Genomic DNA, 18,107 nt, shown 5'->3' on the forward strand with positions numbered 1-18,107 from the left:
GCAACATCCTCTTTTTAAAAAACAAAGTCTTGCTCAAATAAAGAAAGAAGATATAAAATAATACAAACAAGGCAGGAGTAGGAAAAAAAATGAAGAATGTATTGTTGGAAATAAAAAGATACGTGGTAAACTGAGAGTCCATCAAATAGCAAGAATCTATTGGGGAAAGTAGTTGAAGTGCCTGGCAATAAGATTAGAAATTATAGCTAAAAAAAGTTTTGAAAACGGCAGAAGAGCAAAATTTATACTTTACATTGATCTTTTCTGGGTAAATTATTTAAGAGTCACGAACTGCTAACTGCTAACTAAGGTCTCTTTGGCCTTAAACTTTATTGATCCTCACAAGAAGATAAAATAGATTGGAAGACTCCTATACTCCCAAACATTATTACTTTGTACTCTGCTAATACAGGATAATCCTCAACTTAATGACTACAATTAGGATCAAAATTTCCACTGCCAACAATGCATTTGTTAAGTCAATTGCACCCAATATTTAAATCACTGCTCTTGTTAAATGAATCACATTGTGTTTAAGCAAATCTGGCTTCTCCCATTAATTTTGCTTGATGGGAGTGGCTGGGAAAGTTGCAAATGGTGACCACTTGACCTTGGGATCTGCAGCCATCATAAATACATACCACTTACCGAAGGCCCACATTTTGATCACATTACTGTGGGAATGCTGCAACAGTCATAAGTATGAGGGTTGGTCATAAGTCACTTTTTTCAGTGCTGTTGTAACTTTGAACGATCACTAAGCAAATGGTTGTAAGTCGAGGGCTACCTGAGCAGGGGGTTGGACTAGATGACCTCCAAGGTCCCTTCCAACTCTGTTACTATTAACTGTTAACTGTTAAATGAGGCACACTGACTAAATACACGGGCCCTTTTCTTACAGACCAGCCTCCGGGGAAGCCAATCTTTATAGGATGTCGCTCTCCCGAAAAAGAAACCTTTACTTGCTGGTGGAAGGCGAGCTCTGAGGGAAGTCTCCCAAAAAACTATACGCTGCTCTATAACACAGAAAGGTAAAAGTTATAAATCATCCTCTCAATCAGAGGTGGGGAACCATGGCGCCTTTATGACTTGTGGACTTCAATTCCCAGAATTCCTGAGCCAGCATACCATAGCTGGCTCAGGAATTCTGGGAGTTGAAGTCCACAAGTCAGAAAAGTGCCATCGTTCTCCACCCCTGCCCTAAATGGATTGTTACATAATTTTGTATCTGTACAGAAGTTGGCTCTTATCTTTCCCCACATAGGACAACTTATTAATTTGATAAACAATGACAGTCTGATTGATGTGTTTACCTTTTTTTTTTTTCTACTTGCATTTTTCAGAGATAAAAAATACTATGAATGCCCGGACTACACAACAGCGGGGACCAACTCCTGTTACTTTGATAAAAAGCACACATCGCTTTGGATGACGTACAATTTTACTTTAAAGGCCATGAATGAGATGGGGAGTAGTGTGGCAGACCCTTATTACGTGGACGTAGCTAATATAGGTATGCCGAACAAATTCTTTTGGACAGGAAAGATGGTGGAACATTCAAAAGACCCTGAGAATTCACCCACATCTTATTGTATGCCATATTGACCGCCATCTATAAATGGCAATCAGTCAAAGGGAGCTTTGTTAAGCACCTAACAGATTGAAATAAGTGATGTAAGTCCCAAAGGGGCTTTTTCAAAAGGCAACTGGCCTTCCTTTGTTTTTCCTTGAAGACGTTTCACTTCTCATCCAAGAAGCTGCTTCTCTTCTTGGATGAGAAGCGAAACGTCTTCAAGGAAAAACAAAGAAAGACCAGTTGCCTTTTGAAAACGCATCTTTGGGACAACTGTGACCTGGATAACAGAAAATCTCCATAGACATTAAATGAGGTTAAGACAACATCCAGACTGGTTATGCAGGGAGTAGATTCTCTGTGTAAAAGAAAGCCTGGACTTGCAACCAATCATATCATCGTGGCTCATCAGTGGATTGCTTTAGATTTTTTAGCTTGAGCCGTGTTGGCGCAGTGGTTAGAATGCAGTACTGAAGGCTACTTCTGCCGATCACCGGCTGCCAGCAGTTTGGCAGATCGAATCTCACCAGGCTCAAGGTTGACTCAACCTTCCATCATTCCAAGGTCGGTAAAATGAGGACCCATATTGTTGGGGGCAATATGCTGACTCTGTAAACCGCTTAGAGAGTGCTGTAAAAGCACTGTGAAGTGGTATATAAGTCTAAGTCCTATTGCTATTGCTATTCTCACTTCTTCCTGTTGGGGAACCCATTGTTCACAAACTGGAGCTGAGTTCCACCAGCAACAAAAAGTGACAAAGAAATGAAGTCCCTCACTTGGGCGAAGAGGAAGTGATCAGAAGGCAGTTCCTTTTGCTGCCTCTTGATGGAAGCTGTCATCTTCTTGCCTCTGTTGATTCTTTAAATGAAAGCAGGGAATTAGCTGTAGGAGATTTCTTTCTCTAGTCTAGAGGAAGAGTGAAAGGAGACAATAGGCCAATAAGAAACATCTCTTTTTGATTAACATCTTAATATTCAAGTAGCCAGAAAGGGCTCCCCATATGTTCCATCACAATAGGTGTTCTGTCCCCGTCACACACGCACACACACCAACAGACGTTCAAGAGTTAGAGACCAAACCAGCCGGCAAAATCCTTTTCCTTATGATAACGGAACTTGGCAACAACCTAGTGGCTGCCTGCCAAGAGTTTATTATTTACGAAGAGGAGAGAGAACTTCTCCCCACTTCTGGTACATCAAAAGAAACAGCTCAATAATTACAGAGTCAATCAAGTCCAGAGATAATCCAGCAAAGTCTATAGCAAAAGTCTGGCAATGCAGAATGGTGTGGAAGCTTTCAGCTTTGTTCATCACAAGGTTTGACTGGCCACCACGCTCCCTTTTATACCTTGTGGGGTGTGGTCCAGTGACTTAGCCTAATCTCGGGGACACCTTTTCTTCTGTTGCGCGCGCTTATCTCTGCGACGCTGGCGTGGATCCAGCCAAGACTCATTACCCTCATTACTGTCCACCTGTGGCTGCGTGGACGTGCTTGGCCCTGGGCCTATCTCTTGACCTTCGGCGGACACCAAAGGCATTGCCAGAGAGGAGGGTCCTGGAGAGGGAGGCCTTGCCAACTCCTCTCCTTCACTCTCGGAGTCCTCTCCTGCCGATGACACGTGCTCAGGTAACGGAGCCACAACAATAGGATAGAAGAGAGAGAAGCCCGATTCTTAGTGTTCGAGGGATGCCTCCATGCTCATCCTTGAATTGTAAATCCCTGATCCTTCATTTTTTTTCAGTTCAGCCAGATCCTCCAGAAAATCTTTCCCTAGCATTTGAGAAAAAAGTATATGGACAGTATGTGTTATTGACGTGGAATCCACCTTCTCTGGGTGATGTCAAATCTGGCTGGCTAACTCTGGAGTATGAATTACATATAAAGCCTGAAGAAGGACAAGAGTGGGAAGTAAGCGTTTTCATTCTTGGCGGCCAAACTTTCTGCATGTTTTTAGGTCACAAAAAAAAACAAAAACACAGTCAATATAACAAATAATAATTGCCACACTTTGTGCTATTACTGAACAATAAACCATAAAAATGGTGTGCCTTTAGGACTTTGGGATTGAGCAAGCACTTAAAATACTTCCTTGTTTATTAATATGTTTGTATGTGTAATGTAAACAAAGCTTTTGCTGCAGTTCATAACATATCCTAAAATAGTACGCTCTGATGCATGTGTACAAGTATTTTTACTGTATGCTTCTCTAGTCTGATTCACAAAATATAGACAGTCCTTACTTAATAATTGTGAGATAGGTAGCAAACGAATTTAATAAACAAATAAACAAGCAATACTAATTGGGGCCAGAATTCCTGTAGCTAAGAATTAAAGCATAACATCATATGACCGTACAGGTTAGTGACAGTTATTTTGACACTTCCAGTGGCCATCATTAAGCAGATACCTGTGACCTCGCCCATTGTTAAGGGCGAGGTCACAGGGTCACTGCTTACAACCTCCCACTAGCTACCCCATTAGTTTTGCTTGTCAGAATAACTAAAATATACAGATAGACCATATTTAGCAACTGTCTTGTTTAGCTACCATTCACAGTTACACCCCTGATGAAAAAGTAACTTTTTGACCCCGCATTTACAATTTTTGCAGGTCTGTAAAGTGAAGGAAAGCTGAAGTAATAGCTTTAGCACCATTGTGGTTTCACTTAGTGACCAATTCATTTAACAGCCAAGTTGCCAGTCCCAATAGTGCTCATTCAACAAGAGCTTCCTGTACTTTGTTGTTGCATTTTTTTTTTAACAAAAGAAGCTTTTCTTATGTTTTGTATAGAAGCTCTTTCATGCATATTCTTATATTTCCAGAAAATATTTGTTGGGCAAAGGACGTCTTACAAGATGTTCAGTGTGAATCCAGGAGAAAGATACGTTGCCCAGGTTCGATGCAGATCAGATCATGGTATCTGGAGCAACTGGAGCCCTAAAAATTATATCAAACTCCAAAAAGGTGAGACAAACCTTTGACTGGCCTTCTATTGGCATTAGGCTTATGAAGGCAAGAACAAGTTCTGTTTACCTTAAGCCTTTTCCCCTCAGCAAAATTAAATACTATCTTCCACTTCTTGAGCCAGCAGAAAACTCTATTGGCATAAGAAGTGTAGTTCTCTATCATGCCGTGGGTATGGTGCCATCCTTGTTTTTTGTTCAGCAGGCATTATATTTTATTATTATCCATCATCTCTTAACCTTTTTGCATGGGGAAAATAGTAGTGTGTGTGTGTGTGTGTGTGTGTGTGTGTGTGTGTGTGTGTGTGTGTATGAAAAGTTAAGATCAGTAGATGGAAACTTAGGATCAGAAAATTTAGTGGTATTATTAAATTTCTATATTAAGGATTGGAAATTGTGGGGACTTTGAGACATACTCCCGGGATTGATTTAGTATTGTTAATAATTGGTGTTATTAATAATCCTATACATTTGGATGGAAGTTAATAATAGCATTTAGTAGGGGAAAAAATACATGGCACAAAGAAATGTTATTTACGTTTAAATGAATTAATAGGAAAATGATAAAAGATTAGGAAAAGAAAATAGCATTGTCAAAGTTGGAAGATTAGGATTACACATACTGATTTGTATTATTGTTGTTAACATTGTTTAAAAAAGATTTAACCCAGTCAATGCACTGTCCACAAAATATGTATGTTTATATGGAAAAATTAAAAAACGTGGGGGGGGAAGGGAATGGGCAGAATTCCTTGGGTTTCTTTTCTTTCTCTCTTCAGCAAATAGATTGAAAAAAATAACAACCTTTTCTCACTCTTTTGCGAACCTGGAGCCAGTCTGTTTAACCATGTTCAGTCTGTATTGTGACTTCCTGACCTGCATATAAAGTTTCTCATGAGGGCAATGAGATGTTTTGGAATTCTCATTTTCCAAGAACTTTCCATAACTTCATAAGGGTTCAACCTAATTAAAGATCTTTGTATAATTAATGAAGCACATTCTGACTTCCTTTTTTGATATTTGGCTTTCTCGTGTATTGGCAGTTGCAGTTATATTTTCTATACCTCAGCCATTCTAAAGTCATCTTGAACATTTGACATATCTTTTCCCATGCAGGGCACTAATCTGTATTGCATTATGCTAAGCGTTATTTTGCTAGCAGGTGAAATAAAGATTATTGTGCAGCAGTTTGCACACACTGTTAAGTTCATTCATTCATTCATTCATTCATTCATTCATTCATTCTTTAATGTAGATTGACCTCTACAGTCGACCGTAGTTGGCCACTGTGATGTTCTCCAGATTTGTTGGCATTGCTTGGTTCAGTCAACTTGATATTCTTGATTCCTTCAGGCACCATAATTTATCTTCACAAACTTATTGTGGAGATTTAATAAAACTCTGCAAATAAAATTTATTCTCTAAATTAAAAAAAATAACGAAGTTATATGCAACTGCATGTAATTTAAACCATCTTGTTTTCTCTCTCAGATACCAGCATAAAGGATGTAGTTGTTTGGATCATTGTGGTTTTTTTATCAACCGCTGCTTGTTTGATCTTGATCTGGATACTGGCTTTAAAAAAAACCAAGTAAGCTTTAACTTTAGATGTTGTGAGATGCACAAAAACAAACCTGCCATAAAATCTACATTAGCAGTGAAGGAAAAGGGCTACTGTCCCTTTTTAATGGACTATTGTCTGTCTGAAACCATTGCTTTCTCTTAAAGCAGTGGTTCTCAAACTGTAATTGATGGACCTCGGGAGGGGGGGAGGCAATATCATCACAGGGGGGTCCCTGAAGACTTGAAGATATGTTATGATTTAAATGTTGAGTTAAGTCTTGGGAGTCTGTGGCCATGGTCCATGGCCATAAAAGGTATTTAAAGGGGGGTCCATGGTGAAGAAAAGTTTGAGAACCACTAACTTAAAAAAATACTTTCCAAACTATCAGCATTTGAGATTGGGGTGGATAAAGATATGATTGATTTGATTTGATTTGATTTGGAGTTGGCATATGGTGACTTCTAAATGTCAGTTTATGATTTAGCATGTTGTACACATCCAATTAATTGTGTTGATTCGGTAATTCATGGCTAAACAAATGATGACTTAGAGACTTGTAGAGCAGGGGTGAAATTTACTTACCTTTGCTACCGGTTTGCAAATATGAGCGCGCAAGCACGCTTGCTACGCTCACGCACACTTCCACACATGCACAGAGCCTTCTGCGCATGTGCGGAGGGTCAAAAACAGGACGTGATGATGTCCGGGTGGGTGGGCGGAGCCTCCCACCACCGGCGCTACCGGTTCACCCGAGCCAGATAGAACCAGCTGAATTTCACCACTGTTGTAGAGTCAATTCCTTTGTCCTAAAGCACAAACTCACTGTCAGGTTTGGGCATCAAAATTCTGCACCTCAACACTGATATGTGTCTTTAAGAATGCCAGTGCCAACCTAGATCTTCCTTAAATACATCCATGCTATCTCATTTTTTTAAATTTAAACAGCAGAAATGGAAAGACAAAATACAGATTTCCCACTTCACACAAGTAGCAACTTGATGTGCTTACCGTGTTTCCCCGAAAATAAGACCCTGTCTTACATTTTTTTGAACCCCAAAATAAGCGCTTGACCTTATTATTTTGGGAAGCGTGGAGCAAGATGGGGCTCCTCTTGCCGTCTTACCTGAGTTCCAGCTCTGCATTTAAATATTTTCAAGGAGGGCTTATTTTCGGGGGGAGGCTTATTTTAGCGCATGCGCTCAAAAACCCGATTGGCAGGGCCGGATTTTCCTATAGGCTAACTAGGCTTCAGCCTAGGGCCTCAAGATCAAGAGGGGCCTACATTCAAATTGTTAGCAAAATTAAAATTACACTTTCACTATAGGTGAAAGGGCCTCATAAGTGGAATAGCCTAGGGCCTCTTTTCATCTAAATCCGGCCCTGCCGATTGGGCTTATTATCAGGGGATGTCTTATTTTGGGGGAAACAGGGTACTAACAGATCAGTAACATGGGGAGAAAGCTTTGAAGTTTCTCTCTGTCCACTCTCCTTCCAGTGACTTCTTTGCCATTGTTTGTATTTAACAGGGAATAATCAATTAGTTGAGGAGCAGGAAGCAGAGGGAATTTTAATAATTCTGGTGCCAGAGATCATTTTATATAAAGATGATCTTCCATGGGCAACTTATACCCATACTACCACTGAATGATAGTCTAGAGGAGTTTTTAATCATTTAGTATTTCCATCAAGCTAGTACTCGGCTGTCTCCCACGTTTGTGCTGGAAATTGCTGAATCACCAAACGAAGTCAATCTGCAGGTGTTATCAAACTTTAATCCACAACAAACGGGCGGCAGAACAAACCGAGGTTGAATCTCGCAAATTCGGCGCTGAGACCCACCGCTTCTCAGTGCCATTTAAACAGTTTGCGCCGGCAGTGCCCACGCCGCACCCACTGATAGTGCATCTCAGCTGATTGACGGGTTGCAGTACTTCCTAGTTCCTGCCGCCTCACTCCTTGCCGTTCTCATCGCCGCGTGTCTCCTGCCGTCCCTATACGCAGCCCGAACCGATAACCACCACCAAGAGTCGGTATTCCACCACCGCCTCTAATGCAGCCAGTGCTTACTAAAACCCACCCACCCCCCGACAGCGTAGAGTTGAGGGACATGTCGTCATGCCTCTCCCCCTCCAGTACGTGTGTCGAGCTGTAGCTGGGCTTGACACTAGTATTATTACTTGAGCCCAATAGCCAAAAGATAAGAGGGAAGATATTTATCCCCTCTGAAACTTATTATTTCAGAAAGTCTAGAGAAGAGTTTCTCAAGTTTGATAATTTGATGTGTGAAGATCGACTCCAGTGTGGCTAGGGAGTTGTAGGAGTGGAACAACCCATCTTAACGTTATCAGGATTGGAAAACACTGGTGTAAAGCATCATATACAGGTGCCTGCTTGCATCAAAAAGTCTTATCCAAAGAATGATGATGATGATGATGGAAGTAGAATTCCAATGTCTAGAGTCTCCTCCCGGGCTCTGTTGATACCAAATCAATTGAAGTGCTACCTATATCCCGTGAAAAGCCCTACTAAAAATGTTTCAACAAGCAAAGCTATTTTTACGTTCATTTCTACTGGAAAAAGGAATTAACTCACATTACAGTAGCTGCCTTCAGAAATATCATTTTAACATAAGAAGGAAAGAGAATTTTTTATCTGTCTTCCTTTTGCATTTCAGGATGATAGCTCGCCTTCTACCACCAGTCCCAGGTCCAAAAATAAAAGGCTTGGATGCTCAATTATTACAGGTGAGCTGTTAAAGGAGAGTGTGGATCTTCACCAGCAGAATGTGAAAATCCTTTGCTTGGTCACACCTTGTTTACATTTGCTTTACTTTGGTCACATGTTCTTTGACCAAAAAAGAACATCAAGCAAGAAACATTTTGCCTTCCAAATGGATTACTTTTCAGCTGTTACTATTCTGTTATTATTATGATCACCTTCTCCGAGACCCTTTGCACAACTTCATGTTCTGTGCCAGTTGCGCCCTTTCCTGAGTTGTGAGTACCTATGCTCAGTCATTCATGGCTTGATCATCTTGCGTTTGGACTACTGCAATGCACGCTACATGGGTCTACCAGGGGACAAATTCAAATTTTTTCTCTACCAGTACTGTGGGCGTGGCTTGGTGGGAGTGGCAGGGGAAGGATACTGCAAAATCTCCATTCCCACCCCACTCTGGGGCCAGCCAGAGGTGGTATTTGCTGGTTCTTCGAACTACTCAAAATTTCCGCTACTGGTTCTCCAGAACCTGTTAGAACCTGCTGGATTTCACCCCTGGGGTCTACCCTTGAAAAATATTTGGAAGTTACAGCTGGCACAGAATACAGTTACAAAGACAGTTCTTGGGAACCCTAGGGTAGCCCATGTAATACCTTTGTTGCGTGAGCTGCACTGGTTGCCGATCTGCTTCCAGGTCCAGTTCAAGGGGTTGTTTATTCCTTTTAAAGCCCTTTGAAGCTCTGGGATCAGGCTACTGAGGAACCTTCTCGCCCCAATGGGATTGTCCTGCTCCACTTGCCCTGGCAGAAGGGGCATGCTGTGTGGATCCTGTCAGCCAAGGAATTTTGTCTAGCAGGGTCCAGGAGAAGAGCCTTGTCTGCTGTGGCTCCCTCCCTCTCCAACATCATGCCCCTTAATTGTCCATGGAGATTCTCAGTCATCCAGGTCATGGTTGTCCCAAAGGTGCTTTTTCAAGAGTCAGCTGGACTTTCTGATTTTCCTTTGAAGATGTTTCGCTTCTCATCCAAGAAGAAACTTCTTGGATGAGAAGCAAAATGTCTTCAAAGGAAAACCAGAAAGTCCAGTTGACTCTTGAAAAAGGACCTTTGGGACATGCCCTTTAAGGTGAGATCAACCCCCACCTACAAAGGCTTTCAAAACCTGATTTTGCCAATTGGCCTGGGGTCCCAAAAAGGGACAGTCCATTCTGGAGACTGTTGGTGGATTAAGAAAAGACCCCGGTCCCACCCCCATTTGTTTTCTGATTCTTATCTAATTTTTGCTGACATTTAAAGTTTAAACATTTGTAGCTTGGCTTTTATGATATGGTAAGCCCTCCCCCCCCGAGTCACCTGACAGTAAGATGGGCGATATATAAATTTAATAAAGAAATAAATGAATTACTGATTTGCCTGAACTAAAAGCAAAGAGGCGTTCTCTATTTTCATATACAAACACATTTCCTTTGAGTGGGATTTTCTTGGAAAAAGACCCAGTACAGAAGTTCTATTCTGAAGTGAGAACATGGAGTATGAATGGAGAGCTTTATATTGTCCTTAATTATGATTGCAGTCTAAATTCTGCCTACCATATCACATTTTCCATACAATATTTGATAAAGATTATGCCATAATCCAACAGTTTGTCTCCTTGGTAATCACAATATTGAACCACTGTACATTTTCAAGAGACAAACGTATAACATGTGTTTTATAGGACTATACAAATATTTTAAAAGAGGTGCCTTGAAACGTGCAGGAGTGTGTATCAAGCACCTTTTTAAATGAAAAATTAGCTACTTTCTCCATGGGAAACGAAGCAGCTATGAAGGCAAATGCTTGTGGAGACGTTTAAAAGCAACTTCTGAGGCATCCCATGTCTCTGGAAAAAGATGCAGCTGCTTTAACAAGTCAAAATGAGATGCCATATTTTTCGGACTATAAGACACACCTGACTATAAGACGCACCTAAATTTAGAAGAGAAAAACAACAAAAAAGTTTTGGTCTCCCTTTTTTCAGGCTTTTTTTTTTTTTTTTTTTGGCCTTTTTCCAGTCTTTTTTGCCCTGTTTCCGGGGTTTTTTTCAGCCCTTTTTTGGGGGCTTTGGGGAACCGTTTTTGAGGTGCTTTTTTGGCCTGTTTTCAGGGCTTTTTTTGGCCCATTTTTGATGCTTTGGGGGGCTGTTTTTGGGGGAGGTTCGGCCTGTTTTTTTAGCCCGTTTTTTTCTGAAAAATGGGCTGAAAAAGCCCCCAAAACAGGCCAGAAAAAGGCCCGAAAACAGGGTGTGCAGAGGCAAATAAAATGGCTGGTGGGTGGGCGGGGCTTAGGCAATATTCGATCCATAAACAGCATTTTCGCCCCCTTTTGGGAGACAAAAAAGTGTGTCTTACAGTCCGAAAAATACGGTACTTCACACGTGCTCATGTGAACATCTCTTTCAAAGAAATTATTTCTTCATTCTGATCCTTATAACTCATAACTCATAAATGTTGGCATTTAATTCATATTCTATATCAGTTTACTGTCTTTTTATGTATCAGGGAGACAAAACTATGTAGCTTCAGGGCTGTTTAAAATTCCAGATGTGGCTGCTGGATACAGTTGTTATATGTAAACATTTTACATAACATTAAATATAGCTTTATCCTATCCCCATAAACTTTTTGAAGTGCGGTCGTCATCATCATCAACAATCCCGTTCACTTTCCTGCTTAATAAAATGTAACCCGCTTTAAGATCTGTATTTCCTCTGCTGTAGGTCCAAATGTGTTCAGCTCATTTTTATGCAATATGTCATTTTTAGAGTAATCCAGGGTGCATTTTGTTTTTCTCCAGGCAGGAAAATCTGAAGAATTGCTGAGCGCTCTTGATTGCCAGGGTTTTCCTCCAACTTCAGACTCTGATGACCTGCTGATTGAATTTTTGGAGATAGACGACAGTGAAGATCAGCAGCTAATGCCAAATCATGGAAAGAGTCACCCCAATAAACATGTAAGGCTAGCCCACCAGGAAATAGACTCCGATTCAGGAAGGGGAAGCTGTGAGAGTCCATCTCTACTGCAAGAGAAATATAAGGAAGCCAGAAAACTGCCCCCTACAGTAGAAGTACCAGATCCTGAGGAGGTTCAAAGGAACACTGATAGAAAAAATCTCTCAGAAACATTAAAACTAGAGCCTGAACGGCATCTCCCACGGTTGGCCAGTAGTAACCCAAAATCATCGACATGGCCTGGAGACCAGCCAGGGCATTCTCACACGCCAAGGTATTCCTCTCATGATGCCATAGAGATCTGCAAAAGGATACTCAAAGCCACACATGTAAAAAGGTCACCCATTTTGGGGAGAAGGGAAGGAAAGCATTGTTCTCAGCTTCCCGAACCCATTGAGACAATCAGTAAAGTAAAAATGGGCCAACTGGAGAATGAAGCCAATATAACTCTAAACTCTCAGCGTAATCAAGACGCATTCTGGTTAGCTTCTCCAGAGCAGTTGCCTTTCACCTCTACGAAGCCAATGGATTATGTAGAGATTCACAAAGTCAGAAGCAATGGAGCGTTGGCTGTGCTACCCAAGCAGAAAGAAAGTGTTGACAAAACTGAAAAGGCTCCTCTGCCTACCGATGCAAAAGAATACTCCAAGGTTTCAACGGTTGTAGCTAATCATATTCTGGTATTATTACCAGAGACCAAAACGGAGGTCTTGCCTACTTTTCAGGAACCCCCAAAGGAGTCCAATCCGGAAAGCCAGGCGGAGAAAAACAAGATCTATTGCCTCCCGGTTCCCAACACGTGCAAAATACAGATTGGTGGTTTAGATTACATGGATCCGAATAACTTCATGCCAGCCTTTCATTAATAAACGAATTGAAATTCCCAGGTGACGCAAGGAAAATAAACATTCTTGGCACAAAACTGTTCAGCTGTAGCTCACATCTGTTTAAATCTTTGCATTCGGTCATTAAGAAAAGATACAGGGGGGAAAAATTCATCTTGCTGTCTGTGATTAAGAGAATTGTTTTGCTGAAGTCTGACTTTAGGGAAAGTATGTGTCATGATTTTATTTCAAACTACAACCTATTTCATTTATGTCTGATGTGTCTTATCAAAAATGATGAAGTATCAAGAATTTCTGGTTAGGCGGTGATTGGGCACCCCAGGGTGAAGGCTACAACACATATGCAACCCACCGTTTTTACTTCTCATTTATTGAGCCATGACATCTGACACCGTGTAGAAGAAACATACAAGAGCAAAGGTCCTGCATTATAAAGTGTTCCACAGGACTGTATCACTCTCAAATTTCTGGTGACTCTTTTCTACCCCCATCCCTCCTCCTCACCATTTGAGAGAGGAGTCTTACCTGCCTGGTGACCTTTATTCCCACCAGATGCAAAAGACTTGATGACATTACAGTAAAGAAACTTGAGTAGCTGCCATATATATTTAAAAAGGGGAATATTTGTAGTTCAGGGTCAGTGGTGAAATCGACATTTTTTTACTACCGGTTCTGTGGGAGTGGCTTGGTGGGTGTGGTGTGGCTTGGTGGACGTGGCAGGGGAAGGATACTGCAAAATCCCCATTCCCTCTCCACTCCAGGGGAAGAATACTGCAAAATCTCCATTCCCTCCCCACTCCAGGGGAACTATACTGTAAAATCACCATTCCTTCCCCACTGCTGGGGGAAGGATATTGCAAAATCTCCATTGCCATCCCACTCCAGGGGAAGGATACTGCAAAATCCCCATTCCCTCTCCACTCCAAGAGAAGGATACTCAAAACCTCCATTCCCACCTCACTCCAGGGGAAGGATACTGCAAAATCCCCATTCCTACCCTACTCCAGGGGAAGGATACTGCAAAATCCCCATTCCCTCCACTCCAGGGGAAGGATACTGCAAAATCCCCATTCCCACTCCAGGGGAAGGATACTGCAAAATCCCCATTCCCACCCCACTCCTGGGGGAAGGATACTGCAAAATCCCCATTCCCACCCCACTCCTGGGGGAAGGATACTGCAAAATCCCCATTCCCAGCCCACTCCTGGGGAAAAGATACTGCAAAATCCCCATTCCCACCCCACTCCAGGGGAAGGATACTGCAAAATCCCCATTCCCACCCCGCTCCAGGGGAAGGATACTGCAAAATCCCCATTCCCACCCCGCTCCAGGGGAAGGATACTGCAAAATCCCCATTCCCACCCCAGGGGGATACTGCAAAATCCCCATTCCCTCTCCACTCCAGGGGAAGGATACTGCAAAATCCCCATTCCCTCTCCACTCCAGGGGAAGGATACTGCAAAATCCCCATTCCTACCCTACTCCAGGGGAAGGATACTGCAAAATCCCCATTCCCTCCACTCCAGGGGAAGGATACTGCAAAATCCCCATTCCCACTCCAGGGGAAGGATACTGCAAAATCCCCATTCCCACCCCACTCCTGGGGGAAGGATACTGTAAAATCCCCATTCCCACCCCACTCCAGGGGAAGGATACTGCAAAATCCCCATTCCCACCCCACTCCTGGGGGAAGGATACTGCAAAATCCCCATTCCCAGCCCACTCCTGGGGAAAAGATACTGCAAAATCCCCATTCCCACCCCACTCCAGGGGAAGGATACTGCAAAATCCCCATTCCCACCCCGCTCCAGGGGAAGGATGCTGCAAAATCCCCATTCCCACCCCACTCCAGGGGAAGGATACTGCAAAATCCCCATTCCCACCCCAGGGGGATACTGCAAAATCCCCATTCCCTCTCCACTCCAGGGGAAGGATACTGCAAAATCCCCATTCCCTCTCCACTCCAGGGGAAGGATACTGCAAAATCCCCATTCCCTCTCCACTCCAGGGGTAGGATACTGCAAAATCCCCATTCCCACCCCACTCCAGGGGAAGGATACTGCAAAATCCCCATTCCCACCCCACTCCTGGGGGAAGGATACTGCAAAATCCCCATTCCCACCCCACTCCAGAGGAAGGATACTGCAAAATCCCCATTCCCACCCCATTCCTGAGGGAAAATACTGCAAAATCCCCATTCCCACCCCACTCCAGGGGAAGGATACTGCAAAATCCCCTTCTCACCCCACTCCTGGGGGAAAGATACTGCAAAATCCCCATTCCCACCCCACTCCTGGGGGAAGGATACTGCAAAATTCCCACCCCACTCCTGGGGGAAGGATACTGCAAAATCCCCATTCCCAACCCAGGGGAAGGATACTGCAAAATCCCCATTCCCACCCCACTCTGGGGCCAGCCAGAGGTGATATTTGCCTGTTCTCTGAACTACTCAAAATTTTCGATACCGGTTTTCCAGAACCTGTAAGAACCTGCTGGATTTCACCCCTGGTTCCAGGGTTGAAATGAGGGGTCCTTGGTATTCTCTGAGTTTCGTGGTTTTCTTCAGATGTTTCATTACCCAAACGCGCTAGTCTAGCACTGATGAATGTTATCTAGTTTGGGCAATGAAACGTCCACAAGAAAACAATCAACTTCAGAAAACACCAAGGATCCCTCGCTTGAACCATGAGCTACAAATATTCTCCTTTTTAGCATCAACTAGCATTGATTATGTTACCTAGGTTGGATAATGAAACATCCGCAAGAAAACAACCAAAAGCAGACGGCACCAAGGACTCCGCCATTTATATTTCCCACAGTGACCTAGATCAGGGGTCAGCAATCCGCAGCTGTGGAGCCACATGTGGCTCTTTCATCTCTCTGCTTCGGCTCCCTGTCACTCAAAATATGTATCACAACCGCCAATGTGCGACACCCACTGGCACACGATTTGTTGAGCTTTTCGACCTTGGTAGGCTAACCATGGATAAATCCAAGAAAAGAAAAATTTCAGAAGAAAACAGAAAGTTTAATTCAACTACATATGCTAGTTTTTTGGCCGCTCAGGGAATAGTCGGGCATGGGAAGCGTTTTGTGGCTCCCGATGTTTTTTTTTCTGTGGGAAACCGGTCCAATTGGCTCTTTTTGTGTTTAAGATTGCCGACCCCTGACCTAGATAAAACAGATTAACAGGGTTGGAAGGGACCTTTCAGGTCATCTAGTCCAACCCCCTGCCCAAGCAGGAGACCCTACATGTGTCTCTACTTAGGATCGAACTCACAACCTCCTGATCGTGAGGAAAGAGCTCCACCTCTAGACCACAGCAGCTCTGTGTTTATATCTGCTGAGGTATGGATAACAATGCTGGGTGCTATAGCAGGGTTGGGTTCTACTTTACTACTGGTTCACAATGGGATCGTGCGCGTACACTCACTTCACTCGCGTGCGCGTACGTTCACTTTGCAGATTACTGATGATGTCATCCAGGGCGGTGGGCGGGGCCTCCTACCGGTTTTACTACCAGTTCTTGTGAACCGATCCGAACCAGGGGCCAACCCACCACTGTGCCATAGGTATATTTGCCTGTAGCTCAGCAGAGCAATATAAAAGCACAAATCTGGGTCACAATTGGAAATGTAAACAGTGGGTTCCTTGGTGCTCTCTGAGTTTGGTTGTTTTCTTGCGGACGTTTCGTTGCCCAATGAAGTGCTCGGTGGAAGAAGCATTAAACCATTTCAAGGAACGGTGTAAGTACTGGTAGTCCTCGCATTACGACCACAATGGAGCCCAAAATTTATGTTGCAGAGTGAGACATTTGTTAAGTGAATTTTGCCCCATTTTATGCCTTTTCTTGCCACGGTGGTGGTTAAGTGAATCAATTTCTTAATTTAACATTTTTTATGCTGGCTGGAGAATTCTGGGAGTTGAAGTCCACAAGTCTTAAAGCTGCCAAGTTTGAAGACCTCAGATATATATGTTGACAGTAGCAAGATTATTATACACACAAAAATGGAAGGACACTTTGACTCCTACCATGGATGAATGGCTGCAGAAGCTGATGGACTTAGCTGAAATGCAAAAACGACCATTTTGATTAAAGAAAACCATATAAGTACTTTTGGAGGTCACTTCTGAACTTTGTGCTTGAAGTGGAAAAGAATGAAACTTTTATTTTGGGTTTTATCGATTAGGTTGATAGATCATTATAAAAATGGCTAGTTTATATTATTATGGAAAAACAAAAGGTTGCGGTTTGATGCTAATGCCTTGTTTTACTGCAACAGAGGAAGTCGGAAGTCAATGCTTCATTTTTTTTCCTCACCGCAACACGGTGAGTGAAGGAAATCCGGATTCTGCATTGACTTTGCTTGTCGGAAGATCGTAAAAGGGGGATCATGTGACCCTGGGATGCAACCACCGCCATAAATATGAACAGCTGTCAAGCAGCTGAATGTTGATCACATGACCATGGGGATGCTGCAACGGTCATAAGTGTGAAAAATGGTCATAAGTCACTTTTTTCAGTGCCGTTGTAACTTTGAACGGTCACTAAATGAGCTGTTGTAAGTCGAGGTCTACCTGTAATAGGAGGCCCATGGCACTGTGCGGGGAATTCGTTGTGGATGCCTACATTGGGTCGTTCTTTGGCCAGCCAAAAGCAGGATGCTTTCCTATTGCTTCAGTAGAATAAATACGACACTTAACAACCAAACAAATCCCTGAATTCCATGACAGAAAATGGACACCCATCACACGCTGCATGATTGTATTCTGTTGTTACTCATGTGGGTTACTCACGCTGCTAGTGAAAATTTGCAAATTTATGTCACATGCTGCTATGTACGTTAACACAGTTTAGAAGTTCAGAAAAGGAGGGGGGTTGTTGTTATTTCTCTGCTTTTTTTTCCTAATTAAAAAAAAAAGTCCTATTTTTATAAACGTTTAAAAACTTACCTCATTCTAAGCTATTAAAATATACCTAACTAGGGAGAGGGAGAAAATTGTGCCTCTTGTATATGGCTTTGGTGTGTAGGGTTCTTGAATTCCTTTTTGATTGAGCTCATTGCAAGAATCTCCCTTGGTACTGAGAGTACTTGCAAAATAAATGATTTTCGAATTCCAACCTATGGAGGAAAGAGGAGATTTAAACTAGCTCACTTCTGTGTCACTCTTTAGAGTTCGATTCAATTTCATATACTGCCTTACTGTACATAATTAAAAAAGGTACTTTAATATAGCCCCTGTGTACTTTTGCAGATTGTTTTGCTACTCTAGATATTTATTTTCTAACTTCCCAGAGCTATATGTATTTATCCAGAGTTTTAGTGTCTATTTTATTTTTTGCCTTTGCAAGCAAAGCAGGAAAAACAAAACCAGAGGACGTTACAATGTTTTATAATAATAGGTAGCTGTTAGAATAGATCTGAATTTGCACCCGGTTATATTTATGACGTCTT

At 42.5% G+C, this 18,107-nt stretch overlaps 1 protein-coding gene across 1 annotated transcript in view; it reads left to right on the forward strand.

Annotated features, from left to right (window-relative positions):
• The window catches only part of PRLR (prolactin receptor), a 30,435-nt gene extending 17,748 nt beyond the window's left edge, over positions 1–12,687 (forward strand). Inside the window, exons 7-13 of the mRNA XM_070935951.1 lie at positions 902–1,031; positions 1,344–1,513; positions 3,315–3,481; positions 4,396–4,537; positions 6,028–6,127; positions 8,775–8,844; positions 11,653–12,687. Coding sequence (XP_070792052.1) covers positions 902–1,031; positions 1,344–1,513; positions 3,315–3,481; positions 4,396–4,537; positions 6,028–6,127; positions 8,775–8,844; positions 11,653–12,672 — 1,799 coding nt within the window. The 3' untranslated portion in view covers positions 12,673–12,687. The remainder of the gene's footprint in view (positions 1–901; positions 1,032–1,343; positions 1,514–3,314; positions 3,482–4,395; positions 4,538–6,027; positions 6,128–8,774; positions 8,845–11,652) is intronic.
• Positions 12,688–18,107: the final 5,420 nt, after the last annotated feature.

The sequence above is a fragment of the Pituophis catenifer genome, unplaced genomic scaffold, assembly GCF_029215685.1.
Source record: "Pituophis catenifer annectens isolate HBS135680 unplaced genomic scaffold, rPitCat1.0.hap2 SCAF_2, whole genome shotgun sequence".
NCBI classification, from domain to species: Eukaryota; Metazoa; Chordata; class Lepidosauria; order Squamata; family Colubridae; genus Pituophis; species Pituophis catenifer.